The sequence below is a fragment of the Solea solea genome, chromosome 6 (genome assembly GCF_958295425.1).
Source record: "Solea solea chromosome 6, fSolSol10.1, whole genome shotgun sequence".
Lineage (NCBI taxonomy): Eukaryota > Metazoa > Chordata > Actinopteri > Pleuronectiformes > Soleidae > Solea > Solea solea.
Window position 1 is genome coordinate 3,821,538 of NC_081139.1, and position 14,873 is coordinate 3,836,410.

A 14,873-nucleotide genomic window follows, 5' to 3' on the forward strand; every position below is an offset into this window, starting at 1 on the left:
AGCCTACCTGATTTTCTTCCTTTTTTTTAATAACGACTGAGAAAATATGAGTGTATGTGTGTGAAATTATAGTGAGTGACGAGTAAGTGGTGTTTACCTTTTTAGAGTCATCGTAAAACACCCCAATACACGAGAGCTTTGGTCCAATACTGCGAGACTCCTTCAAAAGTTGTGCACACGTCTTGTACGGTCCCTCGTTGAATTTGTACGCGAACGTAATCTTCTTAATGGGAGGAGAGCCAGCTAACACGGTGATGTCTGACAACAGTCCCAAATAGTACGAAACACAAACAACTGCTAGCAACAGGCTGACGATGGCCACACAGAGACAGAGCCAGCCTGACATGGTGGCTCATTCACTAACTGGCAGGATGAACAGACACTGTTACTCAGCTTCATTTGCACATGAAACGCAGTTTGGCTTTTTTGACGTGGAGTTTTGATATTTTCGAGTAATTTTCAGATAGCAGCTAGCTACCGTTAGCTCCATTAAGATTTGTTTCTGAACCAACGGAGATTACACATTGCGCGCTACTTCCTGGAAGGTACCATTTAAGACGCGGACAGGGGGGAGTGCAGTTGTGTGATTACTACAAATTTCAGACGTAACATTAAAATTCTCACATTTAATTTGATAAGTGCTCGTGTTTTACTATTCATTGTTGACTAATATTGGCAATACTGACAAGAATTGGCATTTGTACACACTGACTCCTAAACTAAAACAAAGTACATCAAATATTTCGTTTTCCAAAATGAGACATTTATTTATAATTGGATAATCGTGCACGTTCATCACAGAAAATCACATATTTCAGATAATAAACAGTGAAATAATAATAATTTTAAAAAAGTAAGGTTACACTTAGACCTTGGGAGGTTGTGTAACATTCAAGCCCCGCCCCCGTGAACAAGGTGAAGGCTCCAGGCACCGCGTCGCTTGATAACGACTTCGCCGTTGAAGTTACACGGCGTTCGGAAGAATGACTGCGAAAGTGAGACAGTTTTATGAGCTGACAGCCAAGCTGCTGTCTGGAGACACCTTCAGTTTCGGAACACTGAAGGGGAAAGTTGTGCTGATTGAAAATGTGGCGTCTCTCTGAGGAACAACAACCAGGGACTACACTCAGATGAACGAGCTCCACTCTCGTTATTCCTCCCAAGGACTTGTTATTCTGGGTGTTCCCTGCAATCAGTTTGGACATCAGGTAAGTGTAATGTGTGAATTTGGACATGTGAGGATGTCAGGTAGATATTCATTCATCATACATGTGTAGAGTGTGATCGGGTATGCAGGGCATCTTTTTTATCAGCATCATCACATACAGCAAACCCACATCCTGCTTGTAAACAGGTGCCTCATGTAGGTATTAGTAGTTTAGTATTGTGCTATGGATTATCACAATGACCCATTATAATAATTTATTCAGTGCAGAAGACTTCATTTGACATGGCCTCATGTTATAAAACCTCGTCATAGGTTTGCATTTATGAATATTTATTCAAATCAGTTCGGGAGTGAAAAAATACACTTCCTTTTTTTGAAGTATATGTTTAAGAAAATATTCAAAATACTAACATGATTACCCCCAAACTAGGTATAGCATTGGATAAATTGTAGATGGCTTCAAATTGTATGTCTGAATATGTGTTTCTGTCTTTTTTTTCCTAACAGGAGAACGCCAAAAACGATGAAATCCTAAGATGTCTGAAGTATGTCCGTCCAGGGAATGGCTTTGAGCCAAAGTTCCAGCTTCTTGAAAAGGTGGATGTGAACGGAGCCGATGCACACCCCTTGTTTGTCTATCTGAGAGAAAAACTCCCATTTCCCAGTGATAATACCATGGCTCTCATGACCGATCCAAAGTTCATCATTTGGAGTCCAGTGTGCAGGAATGACGTTGCTTGGAACTTCGAGAAGTTCCTGGTCAGCCCTGATGGAGAACCCTACAAGCGCTACAGCAGAAGTTTCCTGACCATGAATCTTGAGGCGGATATTAAAGAGCTACTCAAGAAGGTCAAGTAGGGTGTGCATCAAAAACACCCTGTATGACAGTGATAAAATATCAGTTACAACCAGTCTCGCTCCAAAGATTAATCAGTATTCACACATCTGTTGCATTAGTTAAACATGTTTTCCACAGTTAAAGTGTGTCGTAATATTAAAAAGTATGTGGCCTTTACAATACAGTGCACTATGGTTGTTAAGTCTGTTTACTTAATGAAGACACTCCTCAAAGCCTTTTTTGTGAGGGAAGTTTCTGATAAAGATGTAAATGACTGACATGATCACTGTGTATGATAAATTTCTTTGTCATGAGAATTTGCCGAATAAAATTTCCTGTCACAGAAAATGGTGCTGTGATTTTTGTTAATTGCATTTAAAACACATGTTGTGAAGAATAATGAAACCAATTTTCTTTACATCAGACCTAGTGAGTGTATTGTTATTTCTGTAGATCCTTGGATATGTACCTCATTTGTGTATATGACTAACTTTATCTCCAATTAAAGATACTATGAGTTGCTTTATTATTGTTAAAAAAAAAGTACACTTAGGTGAGTGACAAAATGTAAAAAGAACGCCAGCCCATTGCACTCCTAAGGTTAGTTAGAACCAAACCAAAAACTAATGTTTAGACAATGTTCCCTCAGGGTTATGCAGAAGCTTAACATTCCCTAAATGTTGTAGTTCCACTATGAAGACCACACAATGTTCCTATTTGTTCTTGTATTTTTGTTTACAACTAAATGACAATGTTATGAGAATGTTGTCCAGAGGCTTGGAATGTTTGTATTCCAACCAGCTTCATTAAAAAATGTTAAGGTGCCATTATAAAAGGTTTGCTAGGTTCACATTTAGGTTAAAATGTAATGTTAGGCTATTTATCTAAATTTTTCAGACATTTGTACTTATGAAACAGAGTGATATATTTATACTTTACTTTCTCTATTTGTATTATTGAGTTGGCGAAATGAGTAATTTAACCAGCCATCAATTGTCTCAGTTAGCTAGCTTAAGCTGAAATTATTTCACACAAACTTAATTTACCACATTGATATATGACAGTAAACGTATGTGATACAATGTCTAACAGTAAAAAACTAAATATATATTTATTTATTTTGTATGATTTTACCCAAGGTTGACTTTTATGCACATTATGTATGCGACACACTTCCTGGATGCACAATATCCTCGCATGAACGCTTCGCTGTAGTGACTGTAGTGACCGGTTGCAACTCGTCCAACATGGCTGGCCAAGAAGATCCTGTGCAGAGAGAGATTCACCAAGACTGGGCGAATCGAGAGTACATAGAAGTAATAACAAGCAGTATTAAAAAAATCGCCGACTTTCTTAATTCATTCGGTAAGTACGTAACCTGGCGGATTAGATAACATCTGATGTACGAGCGTTGTGAAAATGCTACATCAACCTAGCTGCTACCCTGCCAGTGTTAGCAATGGTGTTGATGTTTTCAGTGGCCACTCCCAGTTAGCAACTAGCTTTAACGTTAACTGCGGGGTTGCCGCTATATTCTCGTGGAAGCACTGTTTCGTGTAGAGCTGCCTTATATTTTGCTATTAACTACTTTGTCTGAATATTTCACGTAAAACTGTCAACTCAAATGGCTTAAATTGTCGAGCATTGAGACGGCTAAAGCCGGAGTTTTAGCCGCTGTTAACGCTAGTCTGCGCTGCAGTACAACACTAACTGCTGGAATGGTGTTCTTCGGCAATAATGTTAGTTATTAGAACCGATGGTGTTCAATATTATTGACAGCATGGGTACGCGGTGACATTTAATGAGCTGAGAACTGTAATTGTTGACAAATGCAAGTTTTCATCACCAGATATGTCGTGTCGGTCCCGTTTGGCTACTCTAAACGAGAAGCTGACAGCGCTGGAGAGGAGGATTGAGTATATTGAAGCCAGAGTAAGTAGACTACATCGTTTATGAACGGGTTTGTGGCTTTTTTCCTTGAGTATTTTAAATTGATTCAAATTTGTATCTATTTACAGGTGACAAAAGGGGAGACCTTGACCTAGATCTCATTGTGGACATTCACAACATCTACATCTATCCTGTCCCCTCCTTCCTTCCCCAATTCACAATAAGTGAGATGGATTCCACCCTGCTTTTATGGGGCCATGTGGACCATTTTTATATTAAAAGGCTGTATTTACTGTTGTTTTAACCCATGATGCATTTGTATAGATGATACAGCTTTGTCTTCAGCATCAGTGATTAAGGCGTCATAAATGTTACATAATAAGCTGTAATTATTGATTCCAAAACTGTTGTTGAACTCAAACAATCTGGTATCAGCACAATTTGTTTGACTACCTGTGTATACAGTATCATTAACACATTAGAGATTAATGAAAGAGGAACATTCTTGTGTGCCATGTTAAACAAGTCATTGTGTTGTCATCTTTATTATGGAACCTGCTTGTACAGTGAACTGTTTGGTGGTGTTTAATGATTTACATATTGTAATAAATGATAAACACAGATGCACCCTTATTTATTAGGATGGTGACACAGGAAGAACATTTTAGTTCAGGGGTCAAGTAGTAGCTTTACCTGTGCAAGTTGCAGTAAATACAAAAACATTTATCTAAAATTACCAAAGTATTAGTTAAACAGTGATAGAAAACACTAACATGTCCAGTATGCTCCTTGCACAGGTCAAATTGTTAGTGTTGACACAGTGTATAGAATTGGCATGAATGCTGGCATAAAATGAAAACTTTGTTAATCAATGTGTAACGGCTATTACGAAGAGAGATTTGTCTACTGTGTATTAATAGTGATATATGAATAGCACTTGGTCTTCTCTGACTTGACATTACATAATATTATTCTTTAATACAGTGTTTAGTGGGGTATTGATTGCCGTATGTAAAGGGTTACGTACATACTTTACTGAGGAGTCTTAACAACTAGGCCTGTAATCAACCAAATACATTCTTGGTCGACTGAATGAATGCCAGTCCCATACACAAGACAGACAAGTAATGTTGTGTTTGAGGAGGTGGCACAGAGACAAGCTAATGTTATTTTTTAGATAACATTACTGCAGCAGATATACACTGAACCAAAATATTTGTTCTGCTCGGTAAGTACGCTGGCCATGCAAGGACTGGGATGTTTTCAGCTTCCAGGAATTGTGTACAGATCCTTGAAACATGGGGCCGTGCTGCAACATGAGGTGATGGTCGTGGATGAATGGCACAACAATGGGCCTCGGGATCAGAACGTTGCAATCAGCAAACCACTCACTCACACTGAACAGTGAAAACAGGGATTCATCCGTGAAGAGAACACCTCTCCAGCTCGATCAAATGTGAGCACTTGCCCACTCAAGTCGGTTACGACGAACTGCAGAAAGGTCGAGACCCTGTCCCCGATGAGGACGACGAGCATGCAGGTGAACTTTTCTGAGACGGTTTCTTATAGTTTGTGCTTTGGTTATGCAAACCGATTCTTGCAGCAAAGCTCTGTCCTTGTGGCTGGTCTCAGACTATCTTGGCGGTGAACATGCTGGATGTCGAGGTCCTGGGCTGATGTGGTTAACCATGGTCAGTGGTTGTGAGGCTGGTTGAATGTACTGCCAAATTGCCTTTAGAAGGCGGCTTATGGTAGAAAAATGAACATTCAATTCACTGGCAACAGCTGTGGTGGACATTCCTCCAGTCAGCATGCTCCCTCAAAATTGCACCATCTGTGGCATTGTGCTGTGTGACAAAACTGAGTGACCTTCTATTGTGGCCAGCCTTAGACACTCCAGTGCATGTTCATGCTGTCTAATCAGCATCTTGATATACCACACCTGTGAGGTGGGATGCTCACTAACACAGATTTAGACAGATTTGTAAACAATATTTGAGAGAAATGGGGATTTTGTGTATGTAGAAAATGTTTGAGATCTTTTGAGTTCAGCTCACAAAAAATGGGAGCAAAAACAAAAGTGTGTTTATATTTTTGTTCATTGTATTACATTACATTACATAGATAGATAGATACTTTATCGATCGGGAAGGAAATTCAAGTGATGTCATTTAGCAGACGCTTTTATCCAAAGCAACTTACAATAAGTGCATTTCAACAGTTAAGTATAAACAAGAGCTAGAAGTAAGTAAGTGCTTCAAGTATGCCAATGTATGAAGTGCTACTCATAAGTGCAATGTACAAGTGTACATGATGAACCAAGCACAGCAGCGACGTGCCCAGCAAAATGGCGGTAATTGTGACTTTGAGAGCCCTCATTTGAGACTGTCAGGCAAACGTTAACGATTACACTATGCTGTACACATGTATTTATGTTTAGTTAGCACGCGACTGTGTCATTTGTGACCGGTCCACCTCATTTAAACATTGATTTCTGTGATTTCAACATAAATACTTAAGGCTTTTCAACCTCTGCCTGCAAGGCAAATTCCGGGCACTATAAACATCCCAGCATACACTGGGTTTCACACCAATGCATCCTGGGACGAAGAAGGTAACGCTGTAGTGCTGTAAAGACTGAAGTCTTTGAACGGAAGATGAATTTTGTGCCTGCACTTCTGTAACGCAAGCTTTGGAAAAGTAGTTGTGGGCGATCAAATAAAACAACAGCAACCGACACTGGTGAGTTTTAAACATGTGAAGAGTGAACGTTAAAACCCTTAAAGCCTCCCATTTACGTCATTGGTTTTGGCGTAAGACGTGTTTGCTATGGGTTTACAGTGTCCATCTTGGGGTATATTGTGCGTATTGTTAGAGGCCTGTGTAGTTTGGGTCTGTTAAAAAAATATAAGGGAGATTTGTTTAACCGGCGTGATTTGACATTTTTTATTTCCAGAAGTCGTGTGGGTGAAGAGACAGCGAGGAAAATGGGAGCTGATAAAAGGTGAGTAAGCCCTTGCGCCGATCGCCATGGTAGGTGGGGCTAGTCATGAACTCAGTCCTGTATTTAAACAAATATAGCAATTAATTAAGGTCCATAAAATGAGTATACCATATGTCATTTAATTCAACAGTCGTGAAGGTGAAACATTTTGGTTTTACTCTGTATTTAAACCTGAGGAGGGGGTTTGGGTTCATGAAAATTACAATCGAAATGTTCACTATGCATGGACGACAAGGCATCCTGCTTGTGAGCATTCCACCGGTTATAACTAAAGTAAACACTAGTTAGAAAGATGTAATGTATAGGACATTTCTTTTTAAAATGGCCAACGCAATTTTGGAAGCAAACTGAGGAATAACCTTGAATCTTTATAGTGTAGGGAAATTATAATAAGAAATGTACTGAACAGTTATTGTTTTCTTGTGATTGGATCGCTGGTGATGGGTGTTTATATGAGGTCTAAACGAGAAATTCAAGGTCATAAAACAAATTAATAAGAAATCAAGACTGACCAGGCTTATGTGGCAAAATGTGAAGCAACATAAGCGACTAGTAATAAAACTGTTACAGGTGTACATTTTTGCATACTTGTCCCACAAAATCAATGTAAAGTAGGCATTGTAGCAAAAATCTTTGACTCACTATATTTGTGAAAAGGTAACTAGATGGCATAATTGTGTCAATGAGTGTTTTTTTGAAGTAGTATTCTAAGAATTGGTGTGCTGGGGCGCTGATGTCTTACTTTTCCGTTCAATGTCTCCCTTATTTAGGATAAGTCGGACAGAACGGAGTGGTAGATATGGCTCTGACCAGTGCCGTGATGAATCAGAATGGCGTGACAGAAGAGACAGGGATCAAGAGCGTGATCATAACATGCGCCGCTGGGGAGAAGAGAGACGCGGTGATCGTTACGATGGAGATCGCAGAGGAGCAAGAGACAGTCCGGAGGTAGTTATTTTTCATGTTCACTGACTTTTTTAAAAGTATTGTGTTTTGTCTTTTAAGGACATTTACTGATTGATGCATTGAATTGTGTGCTTTAAAGCAAAGAGACAGGAAGCGACGCAACAGTGACAGATCTGAAGATGGTTATCACTCTGATGGTGACTTCCCAGACCAGGATTACAGAAGGGAGCCTGGGGAGGAGAAGAAGAGCAAGACCATCATGCTCTGGGGTCTGTCTCCTCATGTCACTGAAGATGATGTAAGTGCCTTGTTTTGCATTTGTAACATGAAATGCCTTATTGAAATGGGGAGGAATTGTAATAATTATAAGGAACATCCTGTTGTTACTTAGATTCGTTTTGCCATTGACCAACTGGAGGGACCCCAGCCAGTGGACGTCAGGCTAATGAAGAAAAAAACAGGTGAGATTCTGATGAAAGATGGACTCCAACCTCCCCCCCAGTCTTTGACCATTGGGCCAATCTGCTTCCATTCAGACCCATTTTCCCATAGCAGCTAAGAGGGACTTGATCAAATAACTCTATAGCTGGTTTAAATTCATGATTTCAGACTTTTCATTTCAGTTACTTGTGGAGCTTTTTAAGGTAAGTAAAAGAAGTAATAATCGTTATGAGAGAGTCAGTTGGCAGACACACACTTTGTTGTTAAGTGTGTATCAAACAATGATATTCAGCAAAATTTCTTGCCATGGTTAAACTCCTAAGGAGTGGCCCATTGTGTATCCAAAAGGGCCTGGGTCGTGAAGCAGTTTGTGGAAGAGTTTGAATAATATGCCCATGGACTCTTAACTAACACGCCTCCCGTCTATATTTGAATGCTGTCTCTAGGTATAAGCCGTGGTTTCGCCTTCGTGGACTTTTATCACTTGCAAGATGCTACCCGGTGGATGGAGACCAATCAGGTTGCTTCACAATCGCCAAGTCTAGTTTTAATCTTGGGGATCTGCAAAAATAAACCAAAAGGCAACCAAAGTGTATTCAATAAGTAGTGTGGAAACTGTACTGATCTTTAAAAGTCATGGGTTGTGTATATAACACAGGAAAAATGTATATTAATAGAGATGGTTATATTCAGAATTTATCTTGCAAAGAAGTCATTTCTTCTGTTGTAGTTGTGTATGTAATGACAGTAGCATCAAAGTTGCAGAGTTCAATCTTATTGTGAGGGTATCCGCCTGAAGGAATGAATACATTATAGTTACTTTGCTGTTAGAGCCCCCTGAAAAGATTATTCTTTTTTCTTTCTTTTTTTTTTAAACAAAGTCACTCCTCATAACATACACTCTGCTCCAGCCTAGTCTGGGCACACGGGTCCCAAACACTTAAAGAAATCTCTATACATCATGCTCACATATACATCATGTGCCTGTCTTTAACACAAAGGCTATCTGTTGGGGATCCCTCTCCCCCATCTCTCCCTTCCAACACTGTTGCTCTATTGATGAGACGAATACACACCATGAACACTTGACTGATATTTGTCCTTCTCTTTCAGAAATGTCTGACCATCCAGGGCAAAATTGTGGACATGCACTACAGCAATCCCCGTAACAAGTATGAAGATTGGCTCTGCAACACTGTAAGTACATGGTCTTAATGGTCATATTGTCTCAATAATGTTACTAGAGAACACTACACACACACAAACAGACAAAAAACCTTTTAAATTACAGTTGTTACGGTCATGTCAGCTTATTTTTATGGTACACCTTCACTGAGATGTGAGTGGTAAAGGTTAGGTTGTGTCTCAGGTAAGTATGGTATGCTGCACCAATATAGACTGCCTGTCCTCAGAGGCAGAACTGTAAAGGGCTTTCGTAGGTGTGTAATAAAAATGATGTAAACGGTTACTTGCAGTGTGGCCTGTACAATTTCCGGAGGAGGCTGAAGTGCTTCAGATGTGGAGCAGCCAAAGCTGGTAAGTAGTTTGACCAACAAGAGGCCACTGACGTCAGACATCATGACAGCCTTGGACGCAACGCAAAGCTTGTGTATTTGGAGTTAAAGAGGCCCAGTAAACCAAATGATAAGAATTGTTAAATGTTGGCAAGGTGCATGGAAAGGGAAATGGCATTGACAAAAAACAAAACACAATGCATCATTTACTTATAATAATATAGCTTCAGTATTGTAGACACTCATTTACTCAGCGCAGTCTTTTCCTTTTTTCTTTTTTTCTTTCTAATTTCCACTTCTTTGATTGCACTCATGTTTAAGGTGAATACACTGCTGACTTTTCTGTCATTCTTTCAACAGAATGTGAAACCAGCGGTAATACCGGAGTCTCTGAAACTCACAATGGTGGTGATTTCTACGGCGACAGTAAGGACTTTCATGTTATAATATTATTTCATGTCAAATTTTATTTCTGGGGTAGGTTGTTCTTAAATGTTGACTTTTGTTCTGTACAGCAATCATCCTGAGAAATATTGCTCCCCTGACCACCGTGGAAGCCATCATGTCAGCCCTGGCACCATATGCTAATCTTTCATCGAACAATATTCGTCTCATCAAGGACAAGCAGACGGGCCAGAACAGAGGCTTTGCCTTTGTACAGCTCTCCTCTCCCTTGGTAAAGCACTCTTAAATATTTACATATAAACATTGGCACAGTGTACTGTTACATAAAGGCAGAGTTTACTTTTGTAACAACCGTCAACTTACAAATGTCCTCGACTTTGCTTTACTACTGATAAATTCATCAGATTTCTCCTGGGTGGAATTGCCCCTTTGTTGATATCTGCATTTTTATATAACATTTCATATCACTTCCTATCACAGGAGGCCTCTCAGCTACTAACCATCCTACAAGGACTGCAGCCTACTCTAAAACTGGATGGAAAAACAATTGGGGTGGATTATGCCAAGAGTGCTAGAAAGTAAGTTTGAAAAAATAGTGTATTTAGTAATTTGAACTTCACCAACTGTTATTTCTTCTGCTGGTCTTATGTGGTCTTCATCACCTTTCTATAACTTCTTCAAAAAAGTGAGGAGGAATTCAGCCATGCATAAATCATTTATTTGTCCGTTTTAGGGACCTTTTACTACCAGATGGGAATCGTGTCAGTGCCTTCTCTGTAGCCAGCACAGCGATTGCTGCAGCCCAGTGGTCATCGAGTCAGGTAAGGTCCTATATTTTCCATCTCCTAGTGTTCATTTCAGAGATGCATAAAGGTGTACTTTTTTTAGGATCTCTGGAAAATTCTCACACTTAGGGCCACTCCCTGTCCTGTGAACGCACTTGTATGATATGTGTCTGATGTCATTGCTTAAACTCACAGTGGATATGTGCTTTACTGTGCTTATTGTCGGACTCTCTTTAGAAACAAAAATATCCTGTCTGCTGTATCTTTTGTAATGGACTATTTTCCTTTTTGGCCAAAACAGAGTTCAGAGGGAATGTCTGAGTACAGCTACCTGCAAGAAGGATATACTCCAATATTACAGGTTAGTAGAGGGGAAAAAGGAACCATTTTAATAGAGATCTTGAATATTTTGTTTTGTTTTAATTGGTGCATCTGTTTTCTTGACTGTTAAATTGCAGAGGCATTAGCTATACATGTGTTCAGACAAATACAACCAATGCACAATAGAAACTATTGGCATTATCACTATTGTATTTTAATCAATCACTTTTTTGAAAATAGGAATACCAGTCGTTCTACCATCACGGAGCAGGGCCCAGTACCTCACAGGGGAATGGAATTCTAGGAGGTAAGAGATGCTTTGATAATATTAGAAAGTGAAATAGTTGGATATTATTGATAAATCAATGACGTGTAATATTTACATTTTTATGCAAGACAATTTGCTAAAAGGTTTTGCTTTTCTGATTGTAGCCGCCCCAAGTGTCAAGATTCTTCCAACTGCAGCTGGAGTAGTGATCTCACAGGGTGCCCAAGTTTACCAACCACATATAATTGCCCAGCCTGCCGTTCAGGTAATGTACACAACTGCTTAATTACTCGTTAGTTCAATTATTAAAATGCTTGTTGTAACAGTCTCCAAAATAACAATTACCTTAACTGCAGGCTTTGGCACTTGCTCATCAAATGGAGGCAAAAACCCAAACAGGACATCTGTCAAGCATCAACGCCATGTCTGTTGGTCCTATGGGTGCAGCCGCCGTTACCAACGCCAGTACATCAGCAGCCTCTGGACAGAAAGTTGACCCTGGTATGAGAATCAAGCAGGATTGAACTTAAAAACATGATTAATGTGGTGTTAGTGTTTCATTAACAGACACAAATTTAGTTTTTGTCTTAAAAGCTTCATTTTTAAAGGTACAAAATGACAAATATGTTTTCTACTATGCAAATAACAGTATGCTGTATAATTTACAGCTATTCCGGATACATCCACCTATCAGTATGATGAGTCCTCTGGCTACTATTATGATCCTCAAACTGGCCTCTACTATGACCCGTATTCACATGTAAGCAGTACACTCATCGTCACTTGGGACTTAACTTGGTTTACTGCCATGCGAGTACTTAAATGTGTATTGTTTTGACAATATACATGCTTGTGCTTTCAGTATTACTTCAACTCTCAGACCCAGCAGTATCTGTACTGGGACAGTGAGAAGCAGGCGTACTTGCCAGCCCCAACTGACGCACCCACAGGACAAAATGATAACGCCTCAAGCGGCTCTGCCTCAGGAAGTAAAGACGGCAAGGAGAAAAAGGAGAAGCCCAAAAGCAAGACTGCTCAGCAGGTACCATCACATACACATGTTCTGAAAATAGTTTCACACATTCTTTTTGTTTTAAGATTTAACCTTTTATGTCTGATTCTTTCAGATTGCTAAAGACATGGAACGGTGGGCTAAAAGTCTCAACAAACAGAAGGAGAACTTCAAGAGTAGCTTTCAGCCTATAAGTCAAGAAGAGAAGAAGGAGGCAGCCGCTGCTGATGCTGGTTTCACGCTGTTTGAAAAGAAGGTACATTTAGTCAGTTGTGATGTATAAAAAGGTTTGGACCTAATGTCACTGTTTTAAATGAATGTATTGATTTACGGGCTTGTTTTTTTCATTTTTATTAGCAGGCAGGAACCTTTGAAAGACTGATGCCAGAGATGCCAAGGGTCATTGAGGAAGAGCCACCAACTAGCTCAGTCAACACCTCCAAGGTGAGTACACTTCCAGCTTTTCTTAAGCGGGATTGCATTTAAATTTCATCATCTTTCATCTTAACAATATGAAAACCTGCCTTTGTTTGTCTGTGGTGTGGTTAGTGTGGCCTTGTGGCTGCCTACAGTGGAGATAGTGACCCAGAAGAGGGTGGAGTCGAGACTGACGGCGGCGAGTGCAGCCAGGATAAACTGACAGACTGGTCCAAGTTGGCCTGCTTGCTGTGTAGGAGACAGTTTCCTAATAAAGAGAGTCTGCTTCGACATCAACAACTCTCTGACCTCCACAAGGTAACGCCACACATATTGTCGTCGCTTGTAAAGGAGGAAAGTGCAAAGATTCTGTGGAAAACATCATGGCAGTTCACTCACGTAGGCATTTTATCTTTTCCCGTCTCTTCTAGAAAAACATAGAGGTTCTCCGCAGGACGCAGATGAGCGAAGCAGAGCTGGAAGAGTTGGAAAGGAAAGAGACTGAGGTTCGGCTCAATACAAATAGGGCAGCTGTTCGAGTCATACTGTTCCCATTTCAAGGTGACAGCAATGTAAGATTCAAAATGTTTTTCTTCTCCCGGTGGATAGTTGAAATACAGAGACAGAGCAGCCGAGAGGAGAGAAAAATATGGCATCCCTGAACCACCGGCGCCCAAAAAGAAGAAATTTAGCCAACCGACACCAACAGTGTAAGCAACATTGTTTCGTTTTACATCACTGTTTTCTGATCCTTTTTGTTTCAATTTTACAAGAAAAATCTTTCTTTCACTGCGTAGTAACTATGAGCAGCCCACCAAAGACGGCCTCAACAGTGACAATATCGGGAACAAAATGCTACAGGCCATGGGCTGGAAGGAGGGGAAAGGACTTGGTCGCAACCAGCAGGGCATCACTGCACCCATTGAGGTATTTAAATATTGGCCTGGTGGTGTCAGTGTGTATCCATTAGCCATCAGCCTGTATAACTGTACATGTTTACTGAAAAACTAAAAAAAGTGCTTGTGTTTGTGGTTTTTGCTCTTCAGGCACAGCTGAGAACTAAAGGAGCTGGACTTGGGACAAAAGGCACCAACTATACCCTCTCTCCTTCCGACACGTATAAAGATGCAGTCCGTAAAGCCATGTTTGCACGCTTCACGGAATTAGAATGAGCAGGTTCATTTTCCATCATGTCTATAGTAGCAGAGAAAAAATAAAGAGGAAATGGCTCAGAAGCAAAAGGAGAACATCTTTAAATGATTCCACTCCATATTTTATCCATGATGATTATACCTCTTGCCTTGAATATGGCCATAGAAATAAGCTATAATGGAGGTATATTAAATTAATTTAAAAGTTGTACATATGCACAGTTAAGTTTACTTGGCCTAGTTTACAAAGTTGTTTTTTTTGTATTTCTCCTGTGATGATGGCTTTTTTTTTTTTTGGTCTCCGCATGTGAAAAAGATTGTACAGTTTATACAAAATCTTGTTTGTACATAGAATAAATTACATATGACATTTCATGGTGTTGCATCGTCCTTCATTCTGTGGAATTGGGAGTTTTGACATTGCCCCATTTTGTTTTTGACCCGTTCCAGGCTTCCTCCTGCCTGGTGGGCGTTAATTACATTGAAACCTTCACCGTTCACAAGTTGTCGTTGGACGTGATAGAGATTTTTTACTTATCAACAATACTACTAGGAGGCAGAAGTATTCCTCACTTCTTTTTCTCAGCTTCTCCCTCTCTAAGGGTCATCACTGAAGATGCAGGGGCTGGGGTTTGGTACTAGGAGTGCCCCCCAATGGCTGAGGTCAATTTAGAGTGTTCAGTTCCAAGTTACCCAATCACTCGGGGGGGCATCCTTGATCTGTTGGGATTTTAACTGGCAACCCTTTGATTA

General features: G+C 40.0%; 4 protein-coding genes across 5 annotated transcripts in view; 3 read left to right on the forward strand and 1 right to left on the reverse strand.

Moving 5' to 3' along the window:
• The window catches only part of LOC131460791 (testis-expressed protein 264 homolog), a 33,212-nt gene extending 32,678 nt beyond the window's left edge, over window positions 1–534 (reverse strand). Inside the window, exon 1 of the mRNA XM_058631578.1 lies at window positions 98–534. Within this exon, the coding sequence (XP_058487561.1) occupies window positions 98–346 (249 nt within the window). The 5' untranslated portion in view covers window positions 347–534. The remainder of the gene's footprint in view (window positions 1–97) is intronic.
• A 355-nt stretch (window positions 535–889) lies between these two features.
• On the forward strand, window positions 890–2,354 carry gpx1a (glutathione peroxidase 1a). Its single transcript, XM_058631579.1, has 2 exons — window positions 890–1,208; window positions 1,676–2,354. Exons 1-2 carry the CDS (start codon window positions 984–986, stop codon window positions 2,024–2,026), a joined length of 576 nt encoding a protein of 191 aa, XP_058487562.1. The 5' UTR covers window positions 890–983; the 3' UTR covers window positions 2,027–2,354.
• Window positions 2,355–3,196: 842 nt separating this feature from the next.
• brk1 (BRICK1 subunit of SCAR/WAVE actin nucleating complex) lies at window positions 3,197–4,519 on the forward strand. Its single transcript, XM_058631580.1, has 3 exons — window positions 3,197–3,371; window positions 3,856–3,938; window positions 4,025–4,519. Exons 1-3 carry the CDS (start codon window positions 3,254–3,256, stop codon window positions 4,049–4,051), a joined length of 228 nt encoding a protein of 75 aa, XP_058487563.1. The 5' UTR covers window positions 3,197–3,253; the 3' UTR covers window positions 4,052–4,519.
• Window positions 4,520–6,477: 1,958 nt separating this feature from the next.
• On the forward strand, window positions 6,478–14,493 carry rbm5 (RNA binding motif protein 5). 2 transcript variants are annotated; one of them, XM_058632062.1, is made up of 25 exons: window positions 6,478–6,638; window positions 6,853–6,900; window positions 7,671–7,848; window positions 7,946–8,104; window positions 8,198–8,267; window positions 8,694–8,767; window positions 9,361–9,444; window positions 9,723–9,783; window positions 10,122–10,187; window positions 10,277–10,437; window positions 10,647–10,744; window positions 10,900–10,987; window positions 11,253–11,312; window positions 11,513–11,579; window positions 11,705–11,805; window positions 11,897–12,041; window positions 12,209–12,300; window positions 12,403–12,582; window positions 12,668–12,808; window positions 12,910–12,996; window positions 13,102–13,287; window positions 13,401–13,475; window positions 13,579–13,679; window positions 13,767–13,896; window positions 14,016–14,493. In XM_058632062.1, the coding sequence occupies exons 2-25, from the start codon at window positions 6,884–6,886 to the stop codon at window positions 14,139–14,141; spliced, it is 2,547 nt and encodes an 848-aa protein (XP_058488045.1). In that variant the 5' UTR covers window positions 6,478–6,638; window positions 6,853–6,883; the 3' UTR covers window positions 14,142–14,493. The 2 variants fall into 2 exon arrangements, with proteins under 2 accessions (XP_058488045.1, XP_058488046.1); XM_058632063.1 differs by having other exon boundaries at window positions 12,913–12,996.
• Window positions 14,494–14,873: the final 380 nt, after the last annotated feature.